General features: G+C 35.2%; 1 protein-coding gene across 1 annotated transcript in view; it reads left to right on the forward strand.

The window, feature by feature from the left end:
- LOC129220518 (kynureninase-like) overlaps positions 1 to 26,226 on the forward strand; it is an 88,685-nt gene that overhangs the window by 57,705 nt on the left and 4,754 nt on the right. Inside the window, exons 9-12 of the mRNA XM_054854945.1 lie at positions 6,026 to 6,124; positions 10,539 to 10,671; positions 17,738 to 17,823; positions 23,696 to 23,929. Coding sequence (XP_054710920.1) covers positions 6,026 to 6,124; positions 10,539 to 10,671; positions 17,738 to 17,823; positions 23,696 to 23,929 — 552 coding nt within the window. The remainder of the gene's footprint in view (positions 1 to 6,025; positions 6,125 to 10,538; positions 10,672 to 17,737; positions 17,824 to 23,695; positions 23,930 to 26,226) is intronic.

A 26,226-nucleotide genomic window follows, 5' to 3' on the forward strand; every position in this document is an offset into this window, starting at 1 on the left:
ATTTATTTCATATAATTTTGAATGCTGTTAGAAGTAGAAATATAAATGCGTGTGTAGTGTGAGTCACAATTTTGGTTTTGTTCTGCGAGTTTTTACACTTTCATGAAAACATTCGGCATTAAAATTATAAAATTCATGCAAACTAATAATTTAAACGTATTTGCTGCAGATAGTATGGCTGAAACTCCATCTCAGCATAAAGCAAAGTCAAGAAAAAGGCTTAAGGAATCCGGAAAATATTTAGATTTGCAAAGCTGAGACAGAATGTCAACGAATAAACTTTGTTTGGGTACTCTAATAGAAGGAAAGTTTTAATTGCGATTTTCTGCCACTAGCCATGGTAAGGGTGCAATAGATGGCATAGTAGCCCGGTCAATTTAGACATAAAAATAGTGATCAAATAACAAAAATTCCGGGAAAGCTAAATTTTTGCAGAGACCTTGGGTTTAGCATTTCAAATAAAATGCCAAAAGTCCCCGTCGATCCCATGTGCGCTAAAAAAGTTATTTGGGGTCAAAGGTCAAAATTTTAGGTTTTTTGGATTTTTCTCAAAAACGGTAAGTTTTATCGAAAAGTACCTCAGACCAAAGTTGTAGATCTCAAAATTCTCTATAAAAATGGTCCTCATGATTTTTCTCCAAGACCAAACCATTTCCCAGATATTGCGTACTGTGAAAAGACAGTCATTTACAGAATCCCCTCTACTCGCATGGCCTTGAATAACATTTGGCTATTTTAGTCCGCGTGGCGTCGTTCACAAACCCAGGGATGCCCAACCCACTAAGGGCATGGGAGCACCCCTCAATATCGCGCCCCCCCCCCCCTTCAAAAGCAACAGCCCCCTCCAAAAACTGAGAAAAATACCCCTCAAAACATCCCCCTTTTAAATGTTTTTTGAGCTCTCAAACTGTAACCACATTTCATACAATAAAACATAGTTTGACTGGTGAGTCGCATTATTATCTTGACTCCTGACAATGTTTGGCCTTAGTGATACATTGTGGGTAAGATTTCTGGATTCTAATATGACTCTAAGCAATCTATCTCTCTTGGTTAGACAACAAACCGTGGTTGACGCTTCTTCATCTAATTTTGCGCATCATCTCACTGCTTTAGTATAACGTGAGGTATTGGAAATCATATAATTCCGTAGTTATGCCCTCAAGCACCATTTCTTTTAAAGTTTTATGTGATATTCCTTTTTTAAGAAGATGATCCGAGTTTTCCCACTTCTGCTTATTAAAGAACTCAAGTTGAAATCTGGGATTGTAAATTTTCGCTGTACAATCGAATTCTTCAAACTTGCCATCGTACTATGTTTCGATCATCAGCTCTCGTTCTGCAAATTGGTTACTTTGAGAATCTAAAAAATATAACACTAGGCATTGCGGATGACCATCATCAGAGAACTTGTTTTGAGACGGATTACGACGATCAGTTCGAAGATGGACAATGAACATTTATAATTCCAGATTTCAATTTTGAAGCTGAGAGACTACTATGGAGCTCATCGATAAGCAGAACTGGTAAAACTCGGCAGCTCTCTCTTTCAAAAAGGGGATTTCCGATAAAACTTTGAAAGAAATTGCTTGATGGTGTATCTACTGAGTAGTATGGTTTTCAAAACCTCACATGTCATACTAAAGCAGTGAGACGATAGGTAAAATAAGAGAAAGAAGTGTCAGGTACAGTTTGTTGTCTAATCAAAAGGGATGGATTTATTCGAGTCCGATTAGATTCTCGAAATATTAAGCCACAATACCATCAAGCCACAATTTCAATCAAGAATGAAAATTATGAGAAGTGTTATAGTTCAACTCGCACGCCAAACTTATGTTTTTTGGTAATCAATGTGGTTAAAGTTTGAGGGCTCAATACTCATTAAATTTCGTAACGTCTTTTGTTTCAAAGGGTGACTTATGTGGGCTGTTGCAAGCCATATTTTTTTTTTAATTTTTATAGCTAATCTTTGTTTTCTATCATAGGTAAATTTGACATTTTGAGCCAAAGTTATGGGCTAAGAGGAGAATTAACATTTTTTTTTACTAGATAAAAAATGCTTTTATTACTTATTTTTTCCTTATCTATGTAAGAATTAATTAATATGAAAGCAAACTTTTTCAAATCATAACTTCTAATATTTTTTCTCTTAGTACGGAGCAACACGATGTTATTCAGTTCTGACACTATCTTGGTCAAATTCAAGATCCAACAAGTGTTGAATCTTGAATTTGACCAAGATAGTGTCAGAATTGAATAACATCGTGTTGCTCCGTACTAAGAGAAAAAATATTAGAATTTAACATGTGTGGAACTTTAAAATACAGTTTATTATTAAAATGATCTTATGCAATGTGTAATCCACACAAAAAGTCTGCTCTTAAGAGCGATAACATCAAATTTATAAAATTTTGATATTTGATGAAATTATTGTAACTTTTTCCAGTTTTTAAGTATTTATGGTCAACTTCAAGGCGCGAGCGACGCCTCAAGATATTTTTGCGGTCAAAATCCTTTTGCATAACCAAATATCTCTACAAAAGGCAACTTTTCCGGGCTATTGCTTAGCGTTTATCAGATTTTGATTTTCTTCAATCCACTCTAATGAACATGGCCAGTACTTCAAAAGTAAGTCCACCTCGTACTTGAGCGGGATTAAGTGAATCTGAATCCAGCTTTTGTTGCAAAAAACACTGCTTATTTTGTGGCGAGAAAGTGGATGTAGAGGCTGAAAAGAACAAAACGCAGAATTATCGCAGAAAAATTCATAAATTTTCTACACTTGCATTCAAAGAATCCCTTTTATAATTAGCTAAAGATCGTTCTGAGGTGTGTCAAAAGCTGCCCTTGCACGTTTTAATTTTGAGTATGATTTAGTCAATGCTTTATGAATTTTTCTGCGTTAATTCTGGGCTTTCTTCTTCTCAGCCTCCTCATCCACTTCACAGCCACAAAATAAGTAGTGTTTTCGAAAACAAAAGCTGGATTCAAATTCACTTAATCGCGCTACAGTACGAGGAGGACTTACTTTTGAAGTACTGGCCTGTTCATCCTCACGTTGCTGCAGAGATTGAACTTTTCCGGGTGCATGATTTTCTGCAATCGACGCGACTTGTAACGGACTTTTGACTTCTTAAATAATCAGCATTCTTATAACTTCTCCCGACACTTGCATCGATTAAAGTTCGCATTCCACGACTGCCCAGCACGACAGTTTCACCTTCAATCCAAAGTTTATTGCAAATAAAGCAAAATTGTGACATTTTTCTTAAATATTAATCAGCACAAACAACAGTAGACGCTTGAATTAAATACGTTTATTCACTCTAACTGCACGTTTAACTCAAAAAGAAGCAGGTACGTCAGGGATGCCCACCTAGGAGAGGTCATGGCCCAGATTGCGACATCGAAATTTTTAGGGAGATTGTTTTGAGGGGTATTTTTTCATTTGGGGGGAGGCTTGCTTTTGGGGTGATCTCTGCGATGATGAGGGGGGTGCACCTTTGCCCTTAGTGGGCTGGGCACCCCTGGGTATGTGAACAACGTCACACGGACTAGAATGGCCAGATGTTATTCAAGGACATGCGAGTAGAGGGGATTCTGTAAATGACTGGCTGTCTTTTGAGAGTAGGCAATATCTGGGAAATGGTTTGGTCTTAGAGAAAAAATCATGAGGACCATTTTTATAGAGAATTTTGAGATCTACAACTTTGGTCTGAGGTACTTTTCGATAAAACTTACCGTTTTTGAGAAAAATCCAAAAAACCTAAAATTTTGACCTTTGACCCCAAATAACTTTTTTAGCGCACATGGGATCGACGGGGACTTTTGGCACTTTATTTGTAATGCTAAACCCAAGGTCTCTACAAAAATTTAGCTTTCCCGGAATTTTTGTTATTTCCATTGTCTAAATTGACCGGACTATAGGTGGTGCTCTGAAGCGGCAAGCGAGGGAAGACACCTTATCTAGGAAAATCGACTCCCATTCCGCTAAAGAGTTCACGCAAAGGGCTGCAGAGATTTGTCCGAATATTCACTCCATATATGTTTCACAGGAATTGATAACATCCAAAATGTCCTATTATGATAAGCTGTGGGCACCAAATAGGATTGAAATCAAGCCGATTCCTGAAACAGGGAGGTGCATGGTTTTGGGAAAGTATCTCGATACAAGCTAAAAAGTTCGTTAATATCGGAGGAGATGAATAAAAATATATATTCAATTTCACAAGTGGGTGCTTTAAAGAACCAGAAGACGTAGAAAACATACATGAAGAATCTTTAAATTTTGATGTTGGGCACTGGATTCTTGTCCCTTTTTCTGGCAAAAGACTAGTAAAGTATTTTGTTGGTCAAGTTATTGGCAAGACAAGCATAGGTGTCGCGACTGCAAAATTTTTAAGGATGGATAAGGGCTCCAAACGTTTCTCTTGGCCTAAAGTTGATGACATATCTGACGTAGATATAACTTTTTCTGATAGTGCTACAAAGAAACTTCCAGAGCCGTTTAGTCAGTGAATGCATTACATATTTAAAAAATTTTCTTTAATAATTATGTAATGGGTTAATTTAAATCTTGTAATTCTGCTTCAAAACATGTTCTTTGAGATTTATGTTGTCTAAATATGTCAATGTTGAAAAATAAATTTGTAATCTTGTTTTGTGTCTCGAAATTGGAAGCTGTAGTGTGAGTCACAATCTATATGTAGTGAGAGTCACATGGAAAAGCCCCCTATTATGTTAAGAAATATTGCATATTTTTCTCAATTTTGAACCTTCTGGATACATAAAATGAACAAGTTTTACTTTTAACTTTGCTAAAGAGGATGATATCCAAAGATGTACACATCACCAAAATATCACTTCCTTTAGCATGTAGTATGAGTCACATTTGTAATTTAAGACTTTCAACTGTCATGTAAATCTTTTAGTGAATAATAATAGGTTGAATAGTTTGTTTCAATGCTAATTAGTAGTTCCGAGAGAAAAATAGGAGATAATGCTTCAATAAGTTTGAGATAAAGAGAGATTTGTATCTTAAAATTCTCAATTTGTATTGCTAGTCACGCATGGAATTAACCAACACTGAGAATAATTTCTGGCCACGGTTTTTTTTTTTTTTTAAACATAAACCTGTGTTATTTTATTTCAATCTTTTTATTTGCTATTACGAATTCCAACAGATATTTTAAGTAAAAACTGTTTTAGTGCCCATTATATTGATCAGAATTAGTAAACTTTTTTTTAAATTCAAAAAAAAAAATAAATAAATAAATAAATAAAAATCGGATATTAATAAACATTATATCTTCAGTAGTCTTCCATATTCAATAATTTATTATTTCTGAGTACGATTTTTCAATTTGTGTGTGTGTATTTGTTTTGTGAATCTATTCAGCTATTTGTTTGACCATTCATTTTAGTTTATTTATTATTCTTTTTTCATTTTTTTTCCTAGTACTAAAATTCTCCATTTTTTATATTTGAAAATAAGCACCTATTTTATATGCTTTCCAATCAGTGTGCATTTTATTCATTTATTCTTTTTAATTTATTTTATCTAGTTATTTATCTATTTATTTTTTTTTAATCATAAAGTTCTCCAATTTTTATATTTGAAAATGAGTTTTTATTTCATACGGTTTCTAATTTGCGCGTGTTTGAATATTTTACTTATTTATTTATTTCATGTATTTTCTATTAGTAAAATTCTCTATTTTTTAAATTTAAATATAAACATGTATATATGGTTTCCAATTTGCATATGCATGGCATTTATTTATTTATTCGTTCATTTATTTAATCATTACATTTTATTTTTCTATTTATTGGCCCATTTATCTTTTCTAGCTCTGAAGTTCTCTTAAAAATAAGCGTCTCGTTCATACGGTTTCTGACTTGTGTATATGTCATTTATTTATCTATTTTTTTTCTCCCCCTAAATTCTCCAAATTCCATAATTAAGAAAACCAATTTTAAGCTCAAAAATTAAAAGATCCTTTTCGAAACTTTTCTCGTCTTTCAGGGTTGCACTGTTGGTTTCGACCTGGCCCATGCAGCAGGAAACGTTGAGTTGCACCTTCATGACTGGGATGTGGATTTTGGTCTATGGTGCACGTATAAAGTAAGCTGCTGATCATTTTAATTTGTCTTTTTTTTTTTTTTTTCACTGTTGAAATTCAGGAAAATTTTACTGCAAATATTATTGTAAACTGGAGTAAAGAAAAATTTTACAGAAAATTTAACCGGGAAAAAAAATTAATAATTGCAGCCCCAGTCGGCGCATCACGTGACATATCAAATGAAGCACATAATTATTCATTTCTGCTCTCCCGTCGGGCTCCAATTGATATAGAGCTTATATAGTCTGTCTGAGAATGAAAAGATCGGAGGTCCTGACCCTGCTGCTTGCTTATCGTCTTTTCCAAAAAAAAAAAAAAAGACTGGCATCATAGATGCCAATTATTTTCACCATAAATTTCTGGAAAATTTTGAGAGCGTGCTCTGTTCACAAACAAATGACGCGTTAATTACGCAGTTTTAGCTTCAATTTCTGTAAATATAAATGCAGTTCAGCTGCTCACAATTTAATGACGCTACACTCTAGTGTCCCCTCCTACTTACCACTTCACGTGGTTAAACCGGCTCCTAAAGCCAGATCTGCTTTTGATCCAGATCAAGAGCCGAACAATCTCTGCTCTAGCACCCGGTCGTAGGTTAGAAATAAGTAGAACATCAAAGCTCCAAATAAAGTAGTGCTATGGGTGCATAGATTGGAGTTTCAAATTATTCGGAATTTCGAAAATAATAAAGGAAGTACCGTTTCGGAAAATAATACGTCATTTAATCAAATGAAGTTGTATACAATATGTATGAACATAATTTCCAATACAGTACAAAACACCACAATATGTAATTACATTTTGTAGCGTGATTTAGCAAAAGTTAACTCTCATTGTTTGCTGAACATATAGGGGAAATAAAGTAACATTTCCAATACACAGTAATTATACAAAGATAAATTGAATTAACTTCTAGGAAAAAAACATCGACTTCACACAAAGAAAGTTAAGTTAATTTCTATTATGAAAAACCGACTTAAACACATTTTCAAGATTCAGATTTTGGGCTGAGATAGCTTTGAAATTTACGTTCGGATTTTTCGCGTTTCAAAATTTTCACGTTCGGATTTTTGATGTTCTACTGTATTTGCTAAAAGAAAAAACTTTTATTAGAAGAAACCAAAATTTGGTTCAGATGTAGAAGCACACACGCGAACTCTGATGTTTTTTATACGGTTGAGATTTATTCCCGCACAAAACGTCTGACTTGATGCTAAAATTCCATTAAATTTCAATAATTTCTTATCTAAAGATTACAAAATTAGCAAGAAATTTGTAATTCTTTTGTACATTTCTTTGTTTATAACTCCTATTGATTTTCATATTTTTAGTCCAATGTTTTGTGTAAGGGCAAAGAGGAAGATAACTCACCATAATGATTGCGGCAAAAAGGAAGAAAGAAAAAGGAAGTCGAATACACGACAAATTAAACTGTCGAAAGCTTTTGCAGCGTTATAATTAAAAAATTAACAAACCAAGAAGAGTAGGAACAATAATAAGGAATTTAATAATAAAGCATTTATTTGTAATTTTGAATTTTTTCATTAGTTAAAATTTGGTAAACTAAAGTAAAATTTGGTGAAGTGGTCATTCAAGTGAGATTTTATTTCATGTTGTATAAAACTCTTCAACTTATGGAAAAAACAAAAACGAAAGTAATATCAAAATGCTAAAAATTCCACATTATTGACATTTCGTGCCACAAATAGTTAATCTGTAGTTTTTTGCAATGTTTTCAATGTTTGAATAAATTCGTGTTCTCATCAATTAAGAGATAGTTACAGGTCATGAAAACTTTAATAACTACTCCAGCAGATTTGTTAGAATCTACTTACAAAAGTTATGCATAGTTAAGTAAGAAAATAATTTTTTCGCTCAAAATTCAAGTTTCTCGAGTGCATTCCTTCTGTCTTATAGCAATAATTTAGTCCTGTAAAAGCAGGCATAAATAATGTGTTTAAATTAAAACTATTAGTTTTTTTTCCCTGCAATGAATATATCGTATTATCTTCTTTTTGGCTTTGAATCTCTTGGGCCTTTGAATTCTGTGTTATAATTTCCACTTTGTTCATTTTCTTAGCTTTTCCTCTATAAAAATTTCTTCCTTTTGCCTTCCATCACTATTTTTAAATTGTTTTGAAGTTTCCTAAGAATTCTAGTGAACTTTCTGTAATTGCAAGTTATGCAGTTCACAAATATTTCGTATAATAAAGTTGAACCGGTGCAACTGCCCTAATCTATTAATAGTGTGCATCGTCAATTAATTAGCGTTTAAAATTGACCCTGTGACACCTAGCTATAATTCCGCGGTAAACACAATTGGTGCGGTGCTGTTAAGTATCTAAATGCCTTAGCCCAGGCAGTGCCACCTAGAGTCAAGGCGGGCCCTTTGTCAGCTTGGTAACCGGGCTTCCTCTCCAGATAAATTTTATGAAGATTACACTTCACTGACACCGAGCTGGGCCTCTCGACAAGCCGGACCCCTTATTTCTGATTGGGCTGATATGCCCTCTCGTGGGCCACAACGTGAGAGGTATTGACTTACAGAAATACATTTCGAAAAATTTACATTATTTAAAATATTATTCTTCATTTTAAATGATCTTATTACAATCACGTGAGACACAAATAATTACAGAAAGCTATTTCTACTGATAAACACTTCCAGATTTTTTAAATTATTTTTGAACAATGTCGACCGAAACATACTTGGGCGATTTCATTCATATTGGATGGGCTAGAATGATAGTGGTGCAAGTCGAAAATTTTACAATTTGTGTTAATGATGAGTTCAAGTTCCTCTTTAGTTCCTCTATGAAGTGTACCATTTGCACAAAAAAATATATTTTCCTCTTTAGTTCCCCTTTGAAGTGCATCAATTGCACAAAAAAATACGTTGAGAGCCTCTTTAGTTCCTCTTTTAAATGCATCAACTACACAGAAAAAAATATAGTAAGTTCCTCTTCAGTTCCTCGTGTAAGTGCATCAATTGCACAGAAACATATATTGAGTTCTTTCTCACTGTTATTCATTCATTTATTTATTTATTTTTGAGTGCAGTAATTGCACAAAAAATACATTGAATTCCACTTTAGCTCCTCTTTTAAATGCATCAATGAGGTCATTTCCAAAATTTTAAAAGTATTTTCTTCGGAAAGAGCGTGCTTAAAAACATAAAATCTGACCATTTCTTAAATAATTTCTTTAAGTTTAATATTTAAAAAAAAAATACTTAAATCGGTACTCTTTCATCGTTTAACGTTTCTGCCGATGACATCACAAATGATGAAATGCCATTCAGTGTTGCCATTCACGGTCCAAAATATTTAATTCGCATCTTTACTCACGTGTATTGGCAACGATATGGTTGATAGCAAGCGTAGAGCGCAATTGTAATTCGCTTCCTGATTATCATAACGTGGAAATGCGGTAGAAAGGTGCGCTATAGTGCATCATTTGTGACGTCATAAAGGCCACGCCTTGTTTGAAGAAGCGGACATTTTAAAAAAATCATTAAAAAATAACTGTTGGGAAAATAAAAGTATTTTCTGAGTCCATGTTTTTTTTTTTTTTTTTGCTTATTCTATCAATTTCAGTGACAAAAAGTACTACTTTTGACTGAAGGAAACAACTTCATTGCACAAAAAAAAAGAGATCATCTTTAATTCTTCTTTTAAGTGCACCTATTGCACAAAGTAAATAAATAAAATATAACTAAAATGTATTGCCCCCCTAGGAGCGCCCCAAATTTATGTGCGCCTAAAAATGCTGAACTGCTGTTCAAAAGAGAACGTAAGTCAGATTCCATGCAACCCACTTTCTGCCAGATTGTTCTGGCATCCAGCAGTCAGAAAATTAGTAATTTTTCATTTACAACAGTCCTTGCACCTATTTGACTTTCCTTTCAGGAAATACATCGTAGATTTAGTTTGACAGTGGGGTAAATCAGTTAAAATTATTTGAACGCAAATAAATGGTAACTTTGATTAACGTTGATTCAGAATTTAAAAAAAAAAAAAAAGTACCTAAAGTCCGTTCTCGAAAGCGAAGACTACCACTCGGGACAGATTCCATTTCAAAAAGGGGCGATAGTTTGAGGATGGGCACTTTACCGTTCGCACTTGCGCTCTTTGAACACCTTATTTTGCACCTTTTATTTCCGGGTTTCCCTGCCTATTTTGATAAAATAACATCAGACCTGACGCATGCGCAAATTGGCGCTAAGTTTCGGCTTAGGAAAACGAACAGTATTTTCAAATACAAACCCAGCTGGTGAAGTTAAACTTTGCGCAGCCACGATTTTTTAGAAAACATTTTTAAAAAACCTTCTTTTACTTGAAACTAAGTATAATTATCTTACACCTTTATCATTTTAACCATGACAAATGATTTTTTTTTTTTTTTTTTGTCTCACAGTATTTAAACTCCGGCGCTGGAAGCATGGGAGCAATCTTCGTTCACAGAAAGCACACTTCGGAAAATATCATATTGCCTGCGTTGCGTGGCTGGTGGGGTCTATCTAATGAAAAGAAATTCGATCTCTCTCGAAGTAAGTAAAAAAATATTTTTTTTCAGTAATGAACCTTAAAGGAAAAAAATTAATGAATACTAAAAATAAATGAAAACGTTGAACCAACTGCTTCTATAACTCTACCTTCCAAGCCTAATTTACTCGGTGAGAACAAATGATGAACCCGATTTCAAAAAAAAAATATTTTTGAAACTATTGCACACATTACAATAAGTGATACATGAATATAAACAGAAATATACCACGCTTTTTTTTTTCAAAATAAAGTTCAATCTCTCTATTGTGCAATGTGGGAACACATTGTGCAAAACGTTCAGTTTCCAATGCGCAATATTCGAGCTTTTTGCTATGCGACAAAATCTTATGTGTAATCTAGTTCGTTCTATACATTTTAGATTATCACACTGGCAATGGTTCGCAATGCTTCCCAAATGCATTGAAGTTCTGGCAGTGCTTTCGGAAACTGGATTCGGTAAACAATGTCTTTTTGACGTAAACCCATGAAAAGAAATCACGTGATGTGTAAAATAAACTGAATTACATATTACATGTTTATCATGTTTCAAAAGGCTCACACATCGAACTTTAATAACTGAAAAAAAAAAACTTGTTACAATTAGCTTTAAACTCGCGTATCACCTATTGTAATATGTGCTGTAGTTTCAAAAGGTGATTTTTTTGTAAATCGAGTTCATCATATCGCTGTTCCGAACATCGACATAACTGCAAAATTAATTGAAAATGAGTTATTGTCGTCACTGAGTCAAAACGTGGTTACCCCATTCAGAGGAACACTGACAGAGTTGTTTTTCAACTTTTAGCCATCAAGGTAGTAACTAAACTATGTTTCATTGTATGCGGTAATAAATAAAATAATTTTGTACATTTGGTTCTCCTGTAAAAATACTTTTTTGCAGTTGCGTCAATGTTCCATCAGAACAGTGAACTTTACTCACCCTGTACATCAAAAAAGCAAAATATCACCATCAAGGTACAGAATAGACTCACTGCAACATTTGCAATCTTGTTAATATCACCATCAAGGTACAGAATAGACTCACTGCAACATTTGCAATCTTGTTAATATCACCATCAAGGTACAGAATAGACTCACTGCAACATTTGCAATCTTGTTATGGTTTAACTAATTGAATGCTGTAGTTTTGCTTCTGGTGTCTTCTACTTACGAAGGGACGGTGTGAAGATCTTCGAGATAATCATTCAATGGCATGTTTAAACGGCGTAAGTCTCGGTGTACCGGACAGGATTCGGAAACTTTTCATGAATTTTCTAAATATTAGAACTATAAATTGGGACCATCTTCATAAATAGATACCAAATTTAATAGGAATTAAAAACTAATACGCTATTTAAGATAATGACCAGTCACTACCCGAAAATGTCATAAGCGTAGCATAGCTAACTACCGAGACTTACGCCATTGAAATATATCATTAGACCTCCTTCAAAAACGGGAAAGTTGCGAAACATTGTATCTCCACCATAGGATTCTGTGTCGTTGATACACATGTTACCGTTAAAGTACGAAATCCGTTATCTTATAGAATACTTAGTTATTTCATGGAATAACTGATCGTGTCCGTTAAAGAGTAAAACTCTCTTGTATTTCATGGTTTAACTAGTTGTTTCATAGAATAACGATCTGCAGCCCGTTAAAGTGTAAAACAATCTACATCATATATCTTGCCCGACAAATACATTTACCTTCCACCTCTACTGCATTTATGAACCATTCCAGGCCATCGGTGTCAACCCAGTGTGTCAACAAAAAATGTTTTTGTTTTAGAAATAATGTTCTTTGTAATTCCAAGTGTCATTTTAGTAATCCTTGTTGTAACAAATGATTTTATGGTACGTTTCCATAAGCACCATTGATACGCTGCATAAATAAGATAAATTGCTTCTTTTTCGTTTTAATTATCTATCATTAGTTTATTTATAGAATACCTATATAGTTATTTCATTTTAGATAAATTATTCATTTTACACTTTGACTCTTTCATTAGTTAATTTATAGAATACCGAGTTATTTCATAGAATAACTAGTTAAACTGCCAAATTAATAACATATTACACATTTTAACAGATACAATCAGTTATTTCATGGAATAACTAGGTATTCTATAAAATAACTACATTATATACTTTAACGGTAACATATGTTAGAGCCACGTTCCATTTTTTTTTTTAATTGAAAATACGTTGACACTATCTTTTTGTCCGAGTTAAAATCCGTCATAAATGTTATATAACCTTTTACTCGCGTTATTCAGCGTTAGGTTACAGCGCATGCGTAACAGAACGTCGCTTAATTTTTGTAAAATTTTTCGCTTCATATGAAACATGCTAATTTTACTTCAAATCTATTACTTTAATCTCGATAATTCCCAACAATGTAAAATTGGAACAACAGTTTCGGTAGAAATATAAGAAAAAGCAGTAGAAAACTATTTTGTTCTATCCACATGAATTGTAACAACTATTTGAGAATGTCGCTGCCCTTATCTTCGGAAGTTCATGAACGCATCGATAGGAAGTAGCGACAGTTGTCAGTCAAGCCCGGAAGGTGATGACACAAAAAAAAAAAAACTGAAAATGTCCTAAAATACAAAAAAAAAAACGTAAAAATGCAATTAATTTTTAAAAAATGTGTTATTAATGTTTTGAAAAATACTCTTAAGGTCTAAGGTATAACATCAAAATCTATTGAAGCAGTTTAAATACTTGTTTTTGAAATATTATACAATATCAACATCATTAAATGATTTTCGTAAATAAAAAAAATTATTAAATAAAAACAAAAAGCCCGACTGCGTAAAAACCAAATAAACTAAAAAGAAAAATGTATATAACAGAGTAATTTAGAGTGTTATTAAGTACTACTGAATAACTACACCGTTGAAATACTTTTATAACCGTACACAGGTAAGGCAAATCATAAATTTAAAAGCAGAATAGAAGGATCAAGTCAAGGCCCACTCCTTTCTGATTCAAGGAATCCTGTAAAATTTGAATGGGCCCCGAATGTTAATCCTTCTATTCTGCTTTTGAATTTATGATTAGTCTTATCTGTGTACGGTTATAAAACTATTTCAACGGTGTAGTTATTCAGTAGTACTTAATAACATTCTAAACTACTGGGCTTAGACGTTTTTTTTTTTTTAATTTTATTTTTACGCAGTCGGGTTTTTTGTTTTATTCAATAATTTTTTATTTTACACTTTTTAGTTAGTTTTCATTGACTTAGTTATTATGATTATGAGACGGTATATTTCGAAATCTTGTCATTTCATTGAGAGAGGTTGTTTGTATCGTGAGGTTTATTAAGTAACTTGCGGTGGTCTAAACTACTAATAAAGTCCCTCTAGGGACCTAACTCGGCTTAAAGCTACATGTGCTTGACCTTCGGCAAAAATGCGCGAACTTAAGTCAACCACAGCACAGCTATATAAACAGCCTGTATAACTCATGATGACGCGAAATCGGAAACGTCGTCAGTGAAACCTTTTCTTTCTTTTGGTACTGAATTGCACAGGTATATTTTGATGAGGACTACGAGCTGTGTGCCTTGTCTCCCTTACGCATGATATATATTTTTATTACACATATAAACAACACATGAAGGAATTTGCATCACAAAGAAGGGAAAGTACATCCGGAGCGAGGGTGGGAGTCGAATCCACCGCCAAGTGTGACAATGTCAAGCAGTCACTCAGACCGCTCGGCCACTTATGAAATATTTCTCGTTAAAATCCTTCAAACCTTTAATGAGAATGACGCACTGCCAACTGCGCTACTGAGACACACTCAATTATTTTTAGAATCAAAACAATTGCAAGTTTATTTTTAACTAGTGATACCCGCACGGCTTTGCCCGTAATAGAAAAATTAAAAGGTCTTTTGGTTCGCCTGTATATTTACAAATAATGTATGGTGAATTTTCTTGCCAATTGGCTTGTACCCATGTTACGGTTCCACGTTATGATAATTTCGTATCTCGCCAATTGGCTTGTGCCCATGTTACGGTTCCACGTTATTATAATTTCGTAGTTTACTCGTCCATCTTATGATAATTTTGTTCTTAAAATTGGAATAGAAAAAGAACCACATTGAATTTTCGAAAAATCGCTTCGAGGTGCACAACCCCATGCTACAAACTAACTTTGTGCCAAATTTCATGAAAATCGGCCGAACGGTCTAGGCGCTATGCGCGTCACAGAGATCCTGACAGACAGAGATCCGGACAGAGAGACTTTCAGCTTTATTATTAGTAAAGATGCGAAATTTAAAAAACTAATTTATCTGTTGCCACAACACATTCATAAAAGTTACTCAGTTAAATAGATTAAACGTCGAGGGTGTGATCGAATAGAACAAAACGATTGGTTAACTCGGGCTTACAAGCACTAACCAGAAGCGTTCTAATAGAGTCACCGGTTAGCCGATCGTGTGTGAAAATGTTCACGGGCCATAACCACTGACGTCATAAACCATCATGGAATCAACTTCTCTGAGTTAACCAGAAACTCGGTTCGAATACGACCTGAGTAACAATATTTAATAAGCATATTTTCCCTGATGGGTTTTAACATCAACTTAGTATAACCTCACGTAATCTTTTACAGTAAAAGAACTTACAGAAATTGAATTAAAACACACAATGAAAATGATTATTTTCTTTAAGTTTGGAATCTAGCTCCACGAAAACTTTGAACTATTACACTGAATAATTGAACGCTTTTTTATATTATCAAAAATGGTGTACCGCTTAAAGTAGTATTGAAAGTATTTGTACCTGAAAAAATTTCTTTCAATGCCTACAGACGTAACCGTGACATATTTGAAATTTATGGAAACACTTGCAGATAACGTTTCTTCATATCCACTGCCGTATTTTCTCCATTTAAAACACTAACCTTTTTAAGGGAAAAAATGAGGAGGACAGTGTCCAACAGCTGGTGGAATCATGCAGCTGCTTAGCAGATTACTCTATTCTTTAGAAATTTCTATGAACGCTTTTGGTTTACAATTCCAAAATTTATTCTACAAACAAAACTTATTTTTGACAGAAAATGTGAAAAAAAAGAAGCTAAAACACAGAAAAGTACTCTAAAAAACGAAAAAAAAAGGGGGGCTAAAATATTGTAAAAATCCTTTCAAAATGCACAAAAGCAGAAAAAAAAGAAAAGAAAAAAAAAAGGCCAATGCACTCAAAATCAAAGGTTGGATTCAGTAACGCTAATTTTGCGGAAAAGATTTGAAATTCTTCTGAATCTATGATTTTCTCTTTGCTTGATATTTAATTTGTTTCTAGCGTAGTTCTAGTCGAGTTACATTAAAAATATATGTATATTATTTGTTACATTGTTACAAAATGGTGGCGTATTGTCCCTTGATTTTTTTATTCGTTCTTTATCCAGTTTATGACACAAGATTGCCTCGTAATTATCAACTGATAAAGCCACGAGGTGGTTAGTTAAATCAACTTTTCGTAAAAAGTTGCCTATTTAATTGTTGTCGTCGCTTTCCGTTGTATTCACACGAGGCAGCTTAGTTGAATCGACTTTTCTTCTCGAGAGAAAAGAGTGCACAAAAAAAAATGTCTCAACAGCACTGGACTAAGCTGATGTTGTTCGAGCAGCTGCGCCACAACGCTGTTAAAACTGAACCGAGTTGACTCAACTTCTTTACTTTTGGCTTCGCTGGGCAAGGTCCCTTTAATTGATTCAACTCATCCCGATGAGAATAGTAGCGGCCCAGTGCCTGACGTTCCTTGTGAAAACTGCTCATATATCTGTCTTGCCTGCTGTGCAAAGAATGCCAGGCGATTCCTTCACTTTTCCACCTGGTTGCACATTCCTGATAAACTTACTTTAATCAAAAATTATTGCTCGTATAAAGCTGCATCTGTTTTGAAGCTAAGCTTACTCTTAATTATTTCCCAAAAGTAATTTGTGTTACATGATACAACAATTACTATTAGGCATTGATATCTGGTTTTAATAATTTATCTGGTGTTGATGTTGCTTAAACCACTCTGGTTTTCGAGCCCGCCACCGAATTTCATTTAAGGTACATATGTATGACCTTCGTTTACAGAACATCACTAGGATAGAAATCCGATTTAGCTCAGACATTACACGATAGATGGAAGCATCATCTGTCAAAATTTTGATGCTTTTGATCCAAACCAGAAGCTGAAAAACTCTTGATCCAGCACCAGAGCTATTGATTTTGGAATGGAGAACTTTGAGACAACGACAGATTTAATGTCCACCGGTCAAGAAGTAGTCAGGCCGGTGTGCACCAGTGGGTGATCGATCGATCGCTATCGAACTTGTGACCCTCCAGCCTCGTGCCTGGTGCCTAACCGATCGGACTACTTCAGCCAAATAATTCATCTAAGGCAAAACACCGACATCCTGGTTGTCACATCCAAAGACGGTTGTTTCGTCCTTACTATGAACTCATCAGTCTAGAATAATGAATAACCCAGCTAGAGGCAGATGCCATCTCATTGAAGCTGAGATTGCCAACAAACTGGTAGCTAAAGTAAATTTAGCTCACCAGCGAGAGTCCAATGTCGTTGTGTGGTTCAACCCGTCAATTATCGCTTCCAGTTTGTTGATACTCTGAGTTTCAATGAGATGACATTTACCTCCAGCTCGGTTATTCATTATTCCAAACTGAGGAGTCCATAACAAGGATGAAACTGCAGTCTCTGGATGAGATAACCGGGTTGTCGATATTTTGTATGTAGTTATGCTTTAGCACCAGTTTAAGGGCGATAACCTACTGTTTAAATTTGTCTAATGTTCTATACAAATTCATTTCCCTTAATGGATGTTATTTGGCTTCACTGAATCATTCTGTTTATTGTAATTTATTTTCTATTTAATTTTCTTTCTTTAAACAATTTTTATAGTTTTATACGCATTATTACTGCTGCAATGCAATATTTGTGTCCGCGTAAAACGAGGTGATATTATTCAGTAGCCATTATCTTTAGACGTGTCAATTTGCACAAGTTTCACATTCAAATTTGAGATTATTTGATTTTTAGCTTTTGAACCAGCACCTGGAGCGGACAGATTTAAAGTCAGCAATCCGTCCCCCTTTCTTGCAGCAATGATACTAGCCAATTTAAAAGTAAGTATCATTTTTGAATACAGATTTTATTACTGCCAGGGTGCAGTGGCGACTCGTGCTTTGAAAAAGTGAGGGGGCCAGATCATAGGTGCACTCGCACCCCTGCCCACCCCCACCCCCGGTGTTTAAAAAGGAAAAATATATTTTTTAAAAATATTTTTTAAATATTTAAACTTTTTGAAAATAATTATTTGTGTTAAAATATTTGTGTTGAATAGATAAAATTAAATTCATTTTAAACTCTAAATTATCATTATGGTACGCTAATTACTTGAAGACAAATAGTCAAGAAAGGAGCAAGCGGTCTAACCTTGTGCAAACGAAGGCTTCTTCAGTAACTGTGTGTTGTTTATTTTACATAGCCTGAAATTCAAGCTATGTAAAATAAACAGCATACATGCAGAGTAACGGTCTCTGCGAATCCTGCTGTTGCGTTGCGTTGGTGTTGAGGGAGAAAAAGAATAGATAATCCACGGCAGCGTATAATCCGTACCTCATCAATTTTACTTTTTTAACAGGAAAAAACTACAATCGATTTTTTTTTCAAATTTCAAGCACGTACGCACAAAAAAAGGAGGAAATAAATAAAAATCTAAATTATTGTCTGAAAAGAGTGAGGGGCCCAGGCACCCTCCGGCCCCTCCCACGAGCCGCCACTGCCAGGGTGCATAGGTTTCTGGAGGATTGCCTCTAATGAAGTAGTACAATCTTGGAGAAAAATCAATTAAAAAAAAAAGAAGAAAACACTTGCTTCTGTCATATTTCAAATCATATTTCTCACAAGATTGACATAGAAACTTTTTAAGGAAGCAAGAAAAAAAAATCTTCCAAAGAATTGTAAAAATACGCATAAGTGGTTTTACCTCTACTGTAACTCTGCAGTACAGTACAACCTCGTTTATCCAACCCCTATTCATACGGATCTCCGATTTATACGGACCAATTTTGTAAAGCTTCGAAAACGCTTTATATTCAGATAAATAATCGTTTGAATTTTGGTAGTTAACTATGAGTCTACCAATATTCGTTTTTTATTTTGATTTAATGTACAACGTCTGAATATATTATGCAATAAATTGCAGTAATCTAATAAACAACGTGGCGTAAACACACTGCAAAAAGGCACATATGGCGCTTTCAAAGCAATAAAATAAAAGCTATACAATAATGACACGTTGTCTTTTTTTTTTCTTTCTCATACCTTCAGCACAAAGTTTTCGACTGCTTTTTACATAATTAAAAAAAAAAAACGATCTAATGTGTGCGTCACATGACTTCCTTTAACTCCGATTTAATGTCATTTCCCCATTACTGGCAATTTTAATGTGATTCAATAGTTTACTCTCACCAACATAAATATCACCAACAGTGGACAAATTAAAACAGTTTTTTAAAAAAAAATCGCCAAATTTGTCGCCAAGTTGGAGACAAAACTTGGCGACCAAAAGACTGGTGATATATCGCCAAGTGTCCGCCAAATTATAACACCACTTGAGTTTACATCAAAATTAACAATGATTTCCCCCCAAAAAGGAGCAAAAGACCCCTTTAGAAAGACCCGAATGCAATCAAAAAGGGAGGTGCACAACTAGACCCCACTAGAAGTCCACGTACCAAATTCAACTTTCTAGGACTTACCGCTCTTGAGTTATGCTACATACATACGCACATCCGCACATACATACGTACATACAGATGTCACGAGAAAATTCGTTGTAATTAACTCGGGAATCATCATTATGGATAATTCGCGTGTCTATACGTTCTTAGGCACTTATCCACGTGTGGTTGAGTCGAGAAAAAAAAAACTCCATTCATTCAGGGGTGAGTAAAATGGAAATTAAGGTCGATTTTTGAGTGAAAATTTTTTCTCGAAAATTTTTTTCTCGGAAGTAAAAATTGTTATTTGAAATTTTAAAGTTGATGCTCTGTTTAATATGAAAACGAGCCCTTTAACAATGTTTTCCAATTATCATTTTATTTTTCAAATAATTCCTGATAACTTAGCATATTTTATGGTCACCAGAGCAAATAGAATTAAAATGAAAAAGCTGTAAGAAACTCCCATGCTCTTCAATTAAATTTAAAAGCACTTCTGTAAAACAGAAAAGCAAGCCTGCGTAAACAAAATACCGTAAGCTTCTGAAATCAAAACAGTTATTTCCATGAAAGTCAACTCAATTATCGATTCTAAAGCGACTAATTTTGCGGGAAATTATTTAAAACACGCAGTTCCATGAATATTACTGTTTTTTTTTAATCACGACTTTTTTTTTTTTTTTTTTACTTTTCAGTGTTACAGCCGTCACTATATAACCTTCCCTTATCTCTATTTTAAAATTTAAATTACTAGTATCCCAGCATTTGCTTTAGTTAGAAACGATGGCCTCTATAATTGAAGCAACGGATTTGTAACGATGGGTACGTTTTTAAAATCTCGTTCTTCGATACCTTGGACGTCAACATATTGAAATAACCTTGCTTGTAAATCAAATGATTTCATTTTTCGTTTTGGCAGTTGCACTCGCATTTTCACATCACTGCTTCTTTTATCAGCCACGGTCATTACCCGATTACTTACATTTCGCTAATGGCGAACAATCACAGCAAAATCAATATCACGTGTAGCTAGAACTTTTGCAGTAGTAAAGATGAAATCTTGCACTCTATCACACACAGATCTGATTTGTTACAGTGAATTTAGTATGTTCCGTTTCTTCGTCACTAGAAATCTATTTTCAGAGCAAAGGGAAACCAAAACACGTAGCGTTGCATGAATGGTGTTGTGTTTGAAAAAAAAATGGTCATCACTTGTGATGTCATGAGCAGAAGCGAAAAAAATAAAACTGAATCTGCGCATCGATTAAAATATATTTTTTTTAGATATTAAACTTTGCCAAATTAGTTTTTAAAAAAAGTTATATTCTACGTTTTTCACACTCTCTTTCAGGAAAAAAAATACTTTTAAAATTTCGGAAACGACCCAATGGGATTGTTTCCATCAGTCAAAAGTACTACTTTTAGGAAATGAAATTGATAGAATAAGCAAAAAAAGAAGGAAAATTAATTTGAATTCTGAAATTTTGAATCCAAATTATGTTTTTCGCAATCACGAACTGAGACAGGACCCTACTCATTGGAGTTATTGTTTCTAGAAACGGCTCCTGTCCCCCCCCCCCCAAGCCTGCCTCTCCTCCTGGGCGGTTACGTGTGCATAGTTGTGTGTGTGCGTAGACCTGTGTGTATGCACATACGTGTGTGTGAGTGTATGTGTGTGAAGTCGTGTGTGTGTATGTGTGTGAACGTGCGTGTGTGTAGGACATGGACGCCTGCGACCAGGAGATCGGATAGCTCAAAACCGGAGCAGCCGCGCCGCCAGCAGAGGACGGTGGGCGGTGGTGCTACAAAGGCTTCTGGTCCAAGTTGAAAAAGGCACGGACACCAAAAACAGTCAAATGAGAACAATAAGCAATCGTGATTGCTCAAAAAATAATAACATGGACTCCCAACAACTTTATTTTCCCAACAGTTATTTTTTAATTAATTTTTTAAAATGTCCGATCTTTCAAACAAGCCGTGGTCTTGATGACGTCACAAATGATGCTGTTTGTGTGTGGCTAATCTTTCTACTGCGCTTCACGTTATGATAATCAAGAAGCGAATTAAATATTGTGCTCTACGTTTGCTATCAACCATGTCGTTGCCAGTACACGTGTGTAAAGATGCGAATTAAATATTTAGCTCTGTGAATGGCAACAGTGAATGGCATTTCATCATTTGTGGTGTCATCGGCAGAAGCGTAAACCATAAAAGCGCACCGATTTAAGTTTTTTTTTAAATATTTAACTTAAACAAGTTATTTAAAAAGTGGTCAGATCCTATGTGTTCAAGTATGCTCTTTCAGAAAAAGTACTTTTAAAATTTCGGAAACGATCCAATTATTGTTGAATGTAATACAACTCGTTTATCCGGACTAACTGGGACCAAAAGCAAACCGAAAACGAAAAGCTGGACAATCCGGGAAATGTGGGAAGAAAGCATAACAAATTCTTAAACAAGCAGACCAACCTTTTATTACAGCACTAATGGCACCCACACGGCTTTGCCAGTAGCAGAAAATAAAAAGGTCTTTTGGTTCGCCTGTATATTACAAATAATGTATAGTGAATTTCTCGCCGATTGGCTTGCCCATTTTACAGTTTCACGTTATGATAACTTGGTAATTTACTCGTCCACCTTATGATAATTTTGCTCCGGAAAATGTTCTTAAAAATGGAATAGAAAAAGAACAAATTGAGTTTTTAAAAAATATCTTCGAGGTGCACCCCCCATGCTTCAAACTAACTTTGTGCTATGTTTCATGAAAATCAGCCGAACGATCTCGGTGCTACGCGCGTCACAGACAGACAGAGATCCAGATTTCCAGACAGCAAGACTTTCAGCTTTATTATTAGTAAAGATCCTATTCCTATTCCTATTCAGAGTCACAGCTGACTACTACTGTATTTATGTCGAGGACTGCATACTAAGTGCCTTGCCTCCATTATTTTATATACCGATAGATGGCAGCACCATCACCGGATCGAACAGTTAATGAGAATTTAGAACTAGTCCAGGAGCTAATAGCTACCTGGTGCTAGCACCCCCAGAGGTATCGTTTCACTTGGAGGACATTGAGATCACGAGCATATTTAACGTCGCCCAGTCCCTTTTAATGACGACGGTGGGTCTTCGACCATCGAGGTTCGAACTCAGGACCCTCTGGCCCCGAATCCGACACTCTACCGATCGGGCTACCACGGCCCATTAATAAAGATAAAACAATGCTTTGAAACATACGATTGTTTTGAACCAACTGGCACTCCAAGAGCGTCACGATGTTTGTTAAATTACTATAATTTATTGCACGATCTGTGCAGGAGTTGTACATTTAATCAAAATAAAAGCAAATGTTTGGCGTACTTCAGGATCGTAACCAGACTTTTGTTTCGGAGGGGGTTTTACTAAATACATTTTTTGAAACATTTATAATATCAAACTTGGTTTCATGGGTATTTTATTGATTTTTGTTACAATAGATTATCTAAATGGGGGATGTTCTTACAAACCGCCATATTGTTACATAATAAATGAATTTCTCAATAACTACCATAAACACACAATGAGTTTGCACAATTTTTCCGTTATACTAATTTCATTTCACAAATAAAATCGAAATAATAATAATAACAGCAATATTACTATTGTCACCAAAGTATAAATAAATAAATAAAATAAAATAAACAATGGAAAGCATTTCTTTGGATGAAAAATTTGCGGTTTGAACCCTATAAAGCACCCCCTTTTCATACGGCCGTGGCGTACTTCTCTCTCTCTCTCTCAACTATAAGTTCATCTACTATAATTTAAAATTATCATTTATGTGATCATAAACTCTTTAAATATTCTACAAATTCAATCCCGATTTATTGGATAAACGAGACTCCAGTGTAATTAGAAACATTAAAGTATGATTTCGATTTCAATGCCGGGTGTTCAGAGAAGCAGGAGTATATCGACTTTCTTTCTTTCGTAACACACAAATTGAGGTCTCAACAACAATTGTTGTCTGCTTTTCCACAAAGGACGCTTATACCTCTATTAATCCACACAATGCTTTTCCAATCTTTTTCCCTTGACAATACACATGAAAGATTTATAAATGCATATGAGGAGCGCCCAGGGCTGCAGGCGGGAATCGAACCCACGCCGCTTTGCTTATAAAGCAGTTGACGAAACCACACGGCCACCGAATACCCTAGCTTGACTACTAAAAAAAAAAACGTTTTTGTTTGTTATTGAATAATTTGAAGTTTTTTTTTTTCACTGCCAGGTATTCAAAGAAGCAGGAGTAGATCGATTACTGGAGAAACAGAGACTTCTGTCGGGTTACTTGGAGTACTTACTGATGAAGCATTTCCCGCCCGTCGACGAGGAAGAAGCAAGGAGGCCCAATATCCAGATCATCACACCAAGCAATCCTAAAAGGAGAGGTTGCCAGCTGAGCCTAATGTCGTCGGTGCCGATTGAAATTATTGATGATCAACTGAAAGCAAAAGGAATTTTAGTAAGAACATTTTTTTTTTTTTTTTTTTTTTTTGTTGTTGTTTCTGATGAGGCCGTGTACAGGCTCCTGGGCAAAACAAATGCATTGAAGTCTCGATAATTCAGTTCTGGATTGCTCGAGCCTTCCATAAATCCGAGTTCGAGAAACGGAATGTTGCTTGGTGTTTTGATGTAGCCTCGCCCCCCCCCCCCTTTGAACATTACAATTTCCATAGGCGTAGTTTTGTTGCTCTGCTGTTTAAGCCTTAAAGAATCGACTATTGTCTTCTTTTTTAAGAGTTAACAAGTAAAAAAGTAGAAAAAAAAAAAAAGGAACCTTAAAGCAATATATTTTTTAAACCTTATTAAGCAGCATGTTTGCTTGGTGGCGTGGTGGTAAGGCGTTGGTCTTATGTGCCTTGGACCCAGGTTCTGATCCGCGGCGGCCAGTCGGTGGAATTTCCGAGACCAAGAAAATCTCGAGCACCCAAGTCACAGGGTTATGCGGAATGTAAAATATTCCTCGGATATTCGTTCGGTTTTGAATTCCCTCGGCAAAATTAAGCCATTTATGCAGCTTTTTAACGAAGAGAGCTCAGGTGCCTCCATTTGGTGGAAACTGTATGTCAAAATTATCTGTGCCATTTACTTTCGCGCCTTAATGGCGGCACATGAAAGACTGGATGCTATATCAGAAAATTGCACTAAGTCTGCAATAGACTAAAGCCTCTGATGCAGCCCTGTTAAAAGAAAAAATAAAATATCAAACGGTATTTAAAATGTTAAATTTCTGAAACTTGACTAAGTAGAAATAAGTGAAGAAAAAAATGTAAGGGAGACGGCTCCTTCCAGTATCAGTCAATTAACAAATCTGTTCACGAGAAAACTTTTTTTTTTTTCCTTTCTTTGAATAGTTTTCACACTTCTTCGTTCGTGAAGACCACCCATGCGAAAAATAGTTAAGGCCAAAGATAAGATCAGAAGCATTCGATCCCGGTTTCTAAACCTTTTGAGAAACCATTATTACATGCTATTTGCCATTTCAAGGAGACTTTTCACTATTCCTTTCCTAACAACTTTTTAACTTCAAAATTTTTTGTTCAAAAAACTTTGGAGTTTGCTGGATGGGGGGTGGGGGGTCAACACCTGCCAATCATGATGAGTTTACTGAATCACAAAGCGCTTTTATGCAAACATTTTAGAATGTTACAGCTCCGTTCTTTAGATGTCCAACAGTTGTATTGCCTGAATGAGTCGGAGGAACCATCTTAAAAATAAAAAAGCATCATATGTGGCTGGTGCACCAAAAAGTGGGGGTCAAACGAAGTATGGAGATTAGGTCGGCATAACCCCTGAAGCTGTTTTTGAGCAATCACGATTGCTTATTGTTCTCACTTGACTGTTTTGATGTCCTATGATTTTATGTTCCCCTCGCCTCCCTCTGCAGCAGCACCGTCGGCCGGCCGCCTCACAATGCTGCTCCTCTAGCGAAAACCGTCTCCAGGTTGCGTCACTTGCCTACACACACAAGCATACATACACACACCTACACACACACACCTACACATACATACGCACCCACACACCTACACATACATACGCAACCATACCTACACATACATACGCACCCACACCTACACACACATACGCACACACACATACACGCACACTAACAAACACATACACACAGCTACCCACACATAAACATACCCCCCCCCAGACACACAAACTTTCAACTACCCACACACACAAATACACATGCCTACACTTACACATACCCCCATACACAAACAAACACGCACACCTACATACACACACACTCGTGATTGCGAAAAACATAATTTGAATTCAAGATGTCAAAGTTCAATTCTTTTTTTTTTTTTTAATTCGGCTATGTGACTGGCTTTTAATATTACTGCTTCTAGAAATGTGACATATGGCATCAAAAATCGGGACGGACAGCCACCGTAGTCTTCCACTTCCATTTCAAAGTTCCATTCTTATGAAATAAGATGAGAAGAGTCTAATTGATTGGAATTTTTAGTTTTTACTTTCTTGAAATAAATCAATCTAACATGTAAAATTTATTTTTTAAATCGATCGTTAATTTTAACTCTGAAAAGTAAAGGGGCTTTACTTTTTGAAAAAAGGGGGTAGTTGCCCCCTTCGTCCCCCCGTACGAGCGGTCTATGCCAAAATTTATGCTTCTCCCAAGGATATGGAGCCAAGTTTACAACCATTCAAAATCGGACTTTTTAAGCAAAGCTTGAATTTTCAGAAATCTGATAGATGCCTAGAAAGCGTGTAAAACTATGTGTA

This window comes from Uloborus diversus, chromosome 4 (assembly GCF_026930045.1).
Source record: "Uloborus diversus isolate 005 chromosome 4, Udiv.v.3.1, whole genome shotgun sequence".
In the NCBI taxonomy this organism is placed as follows: Eukaryota; Metazoa; Arthropoda; class Arachnida; order Araneae; family Uloboridae; genus Uloborus; species Uloborus diversus.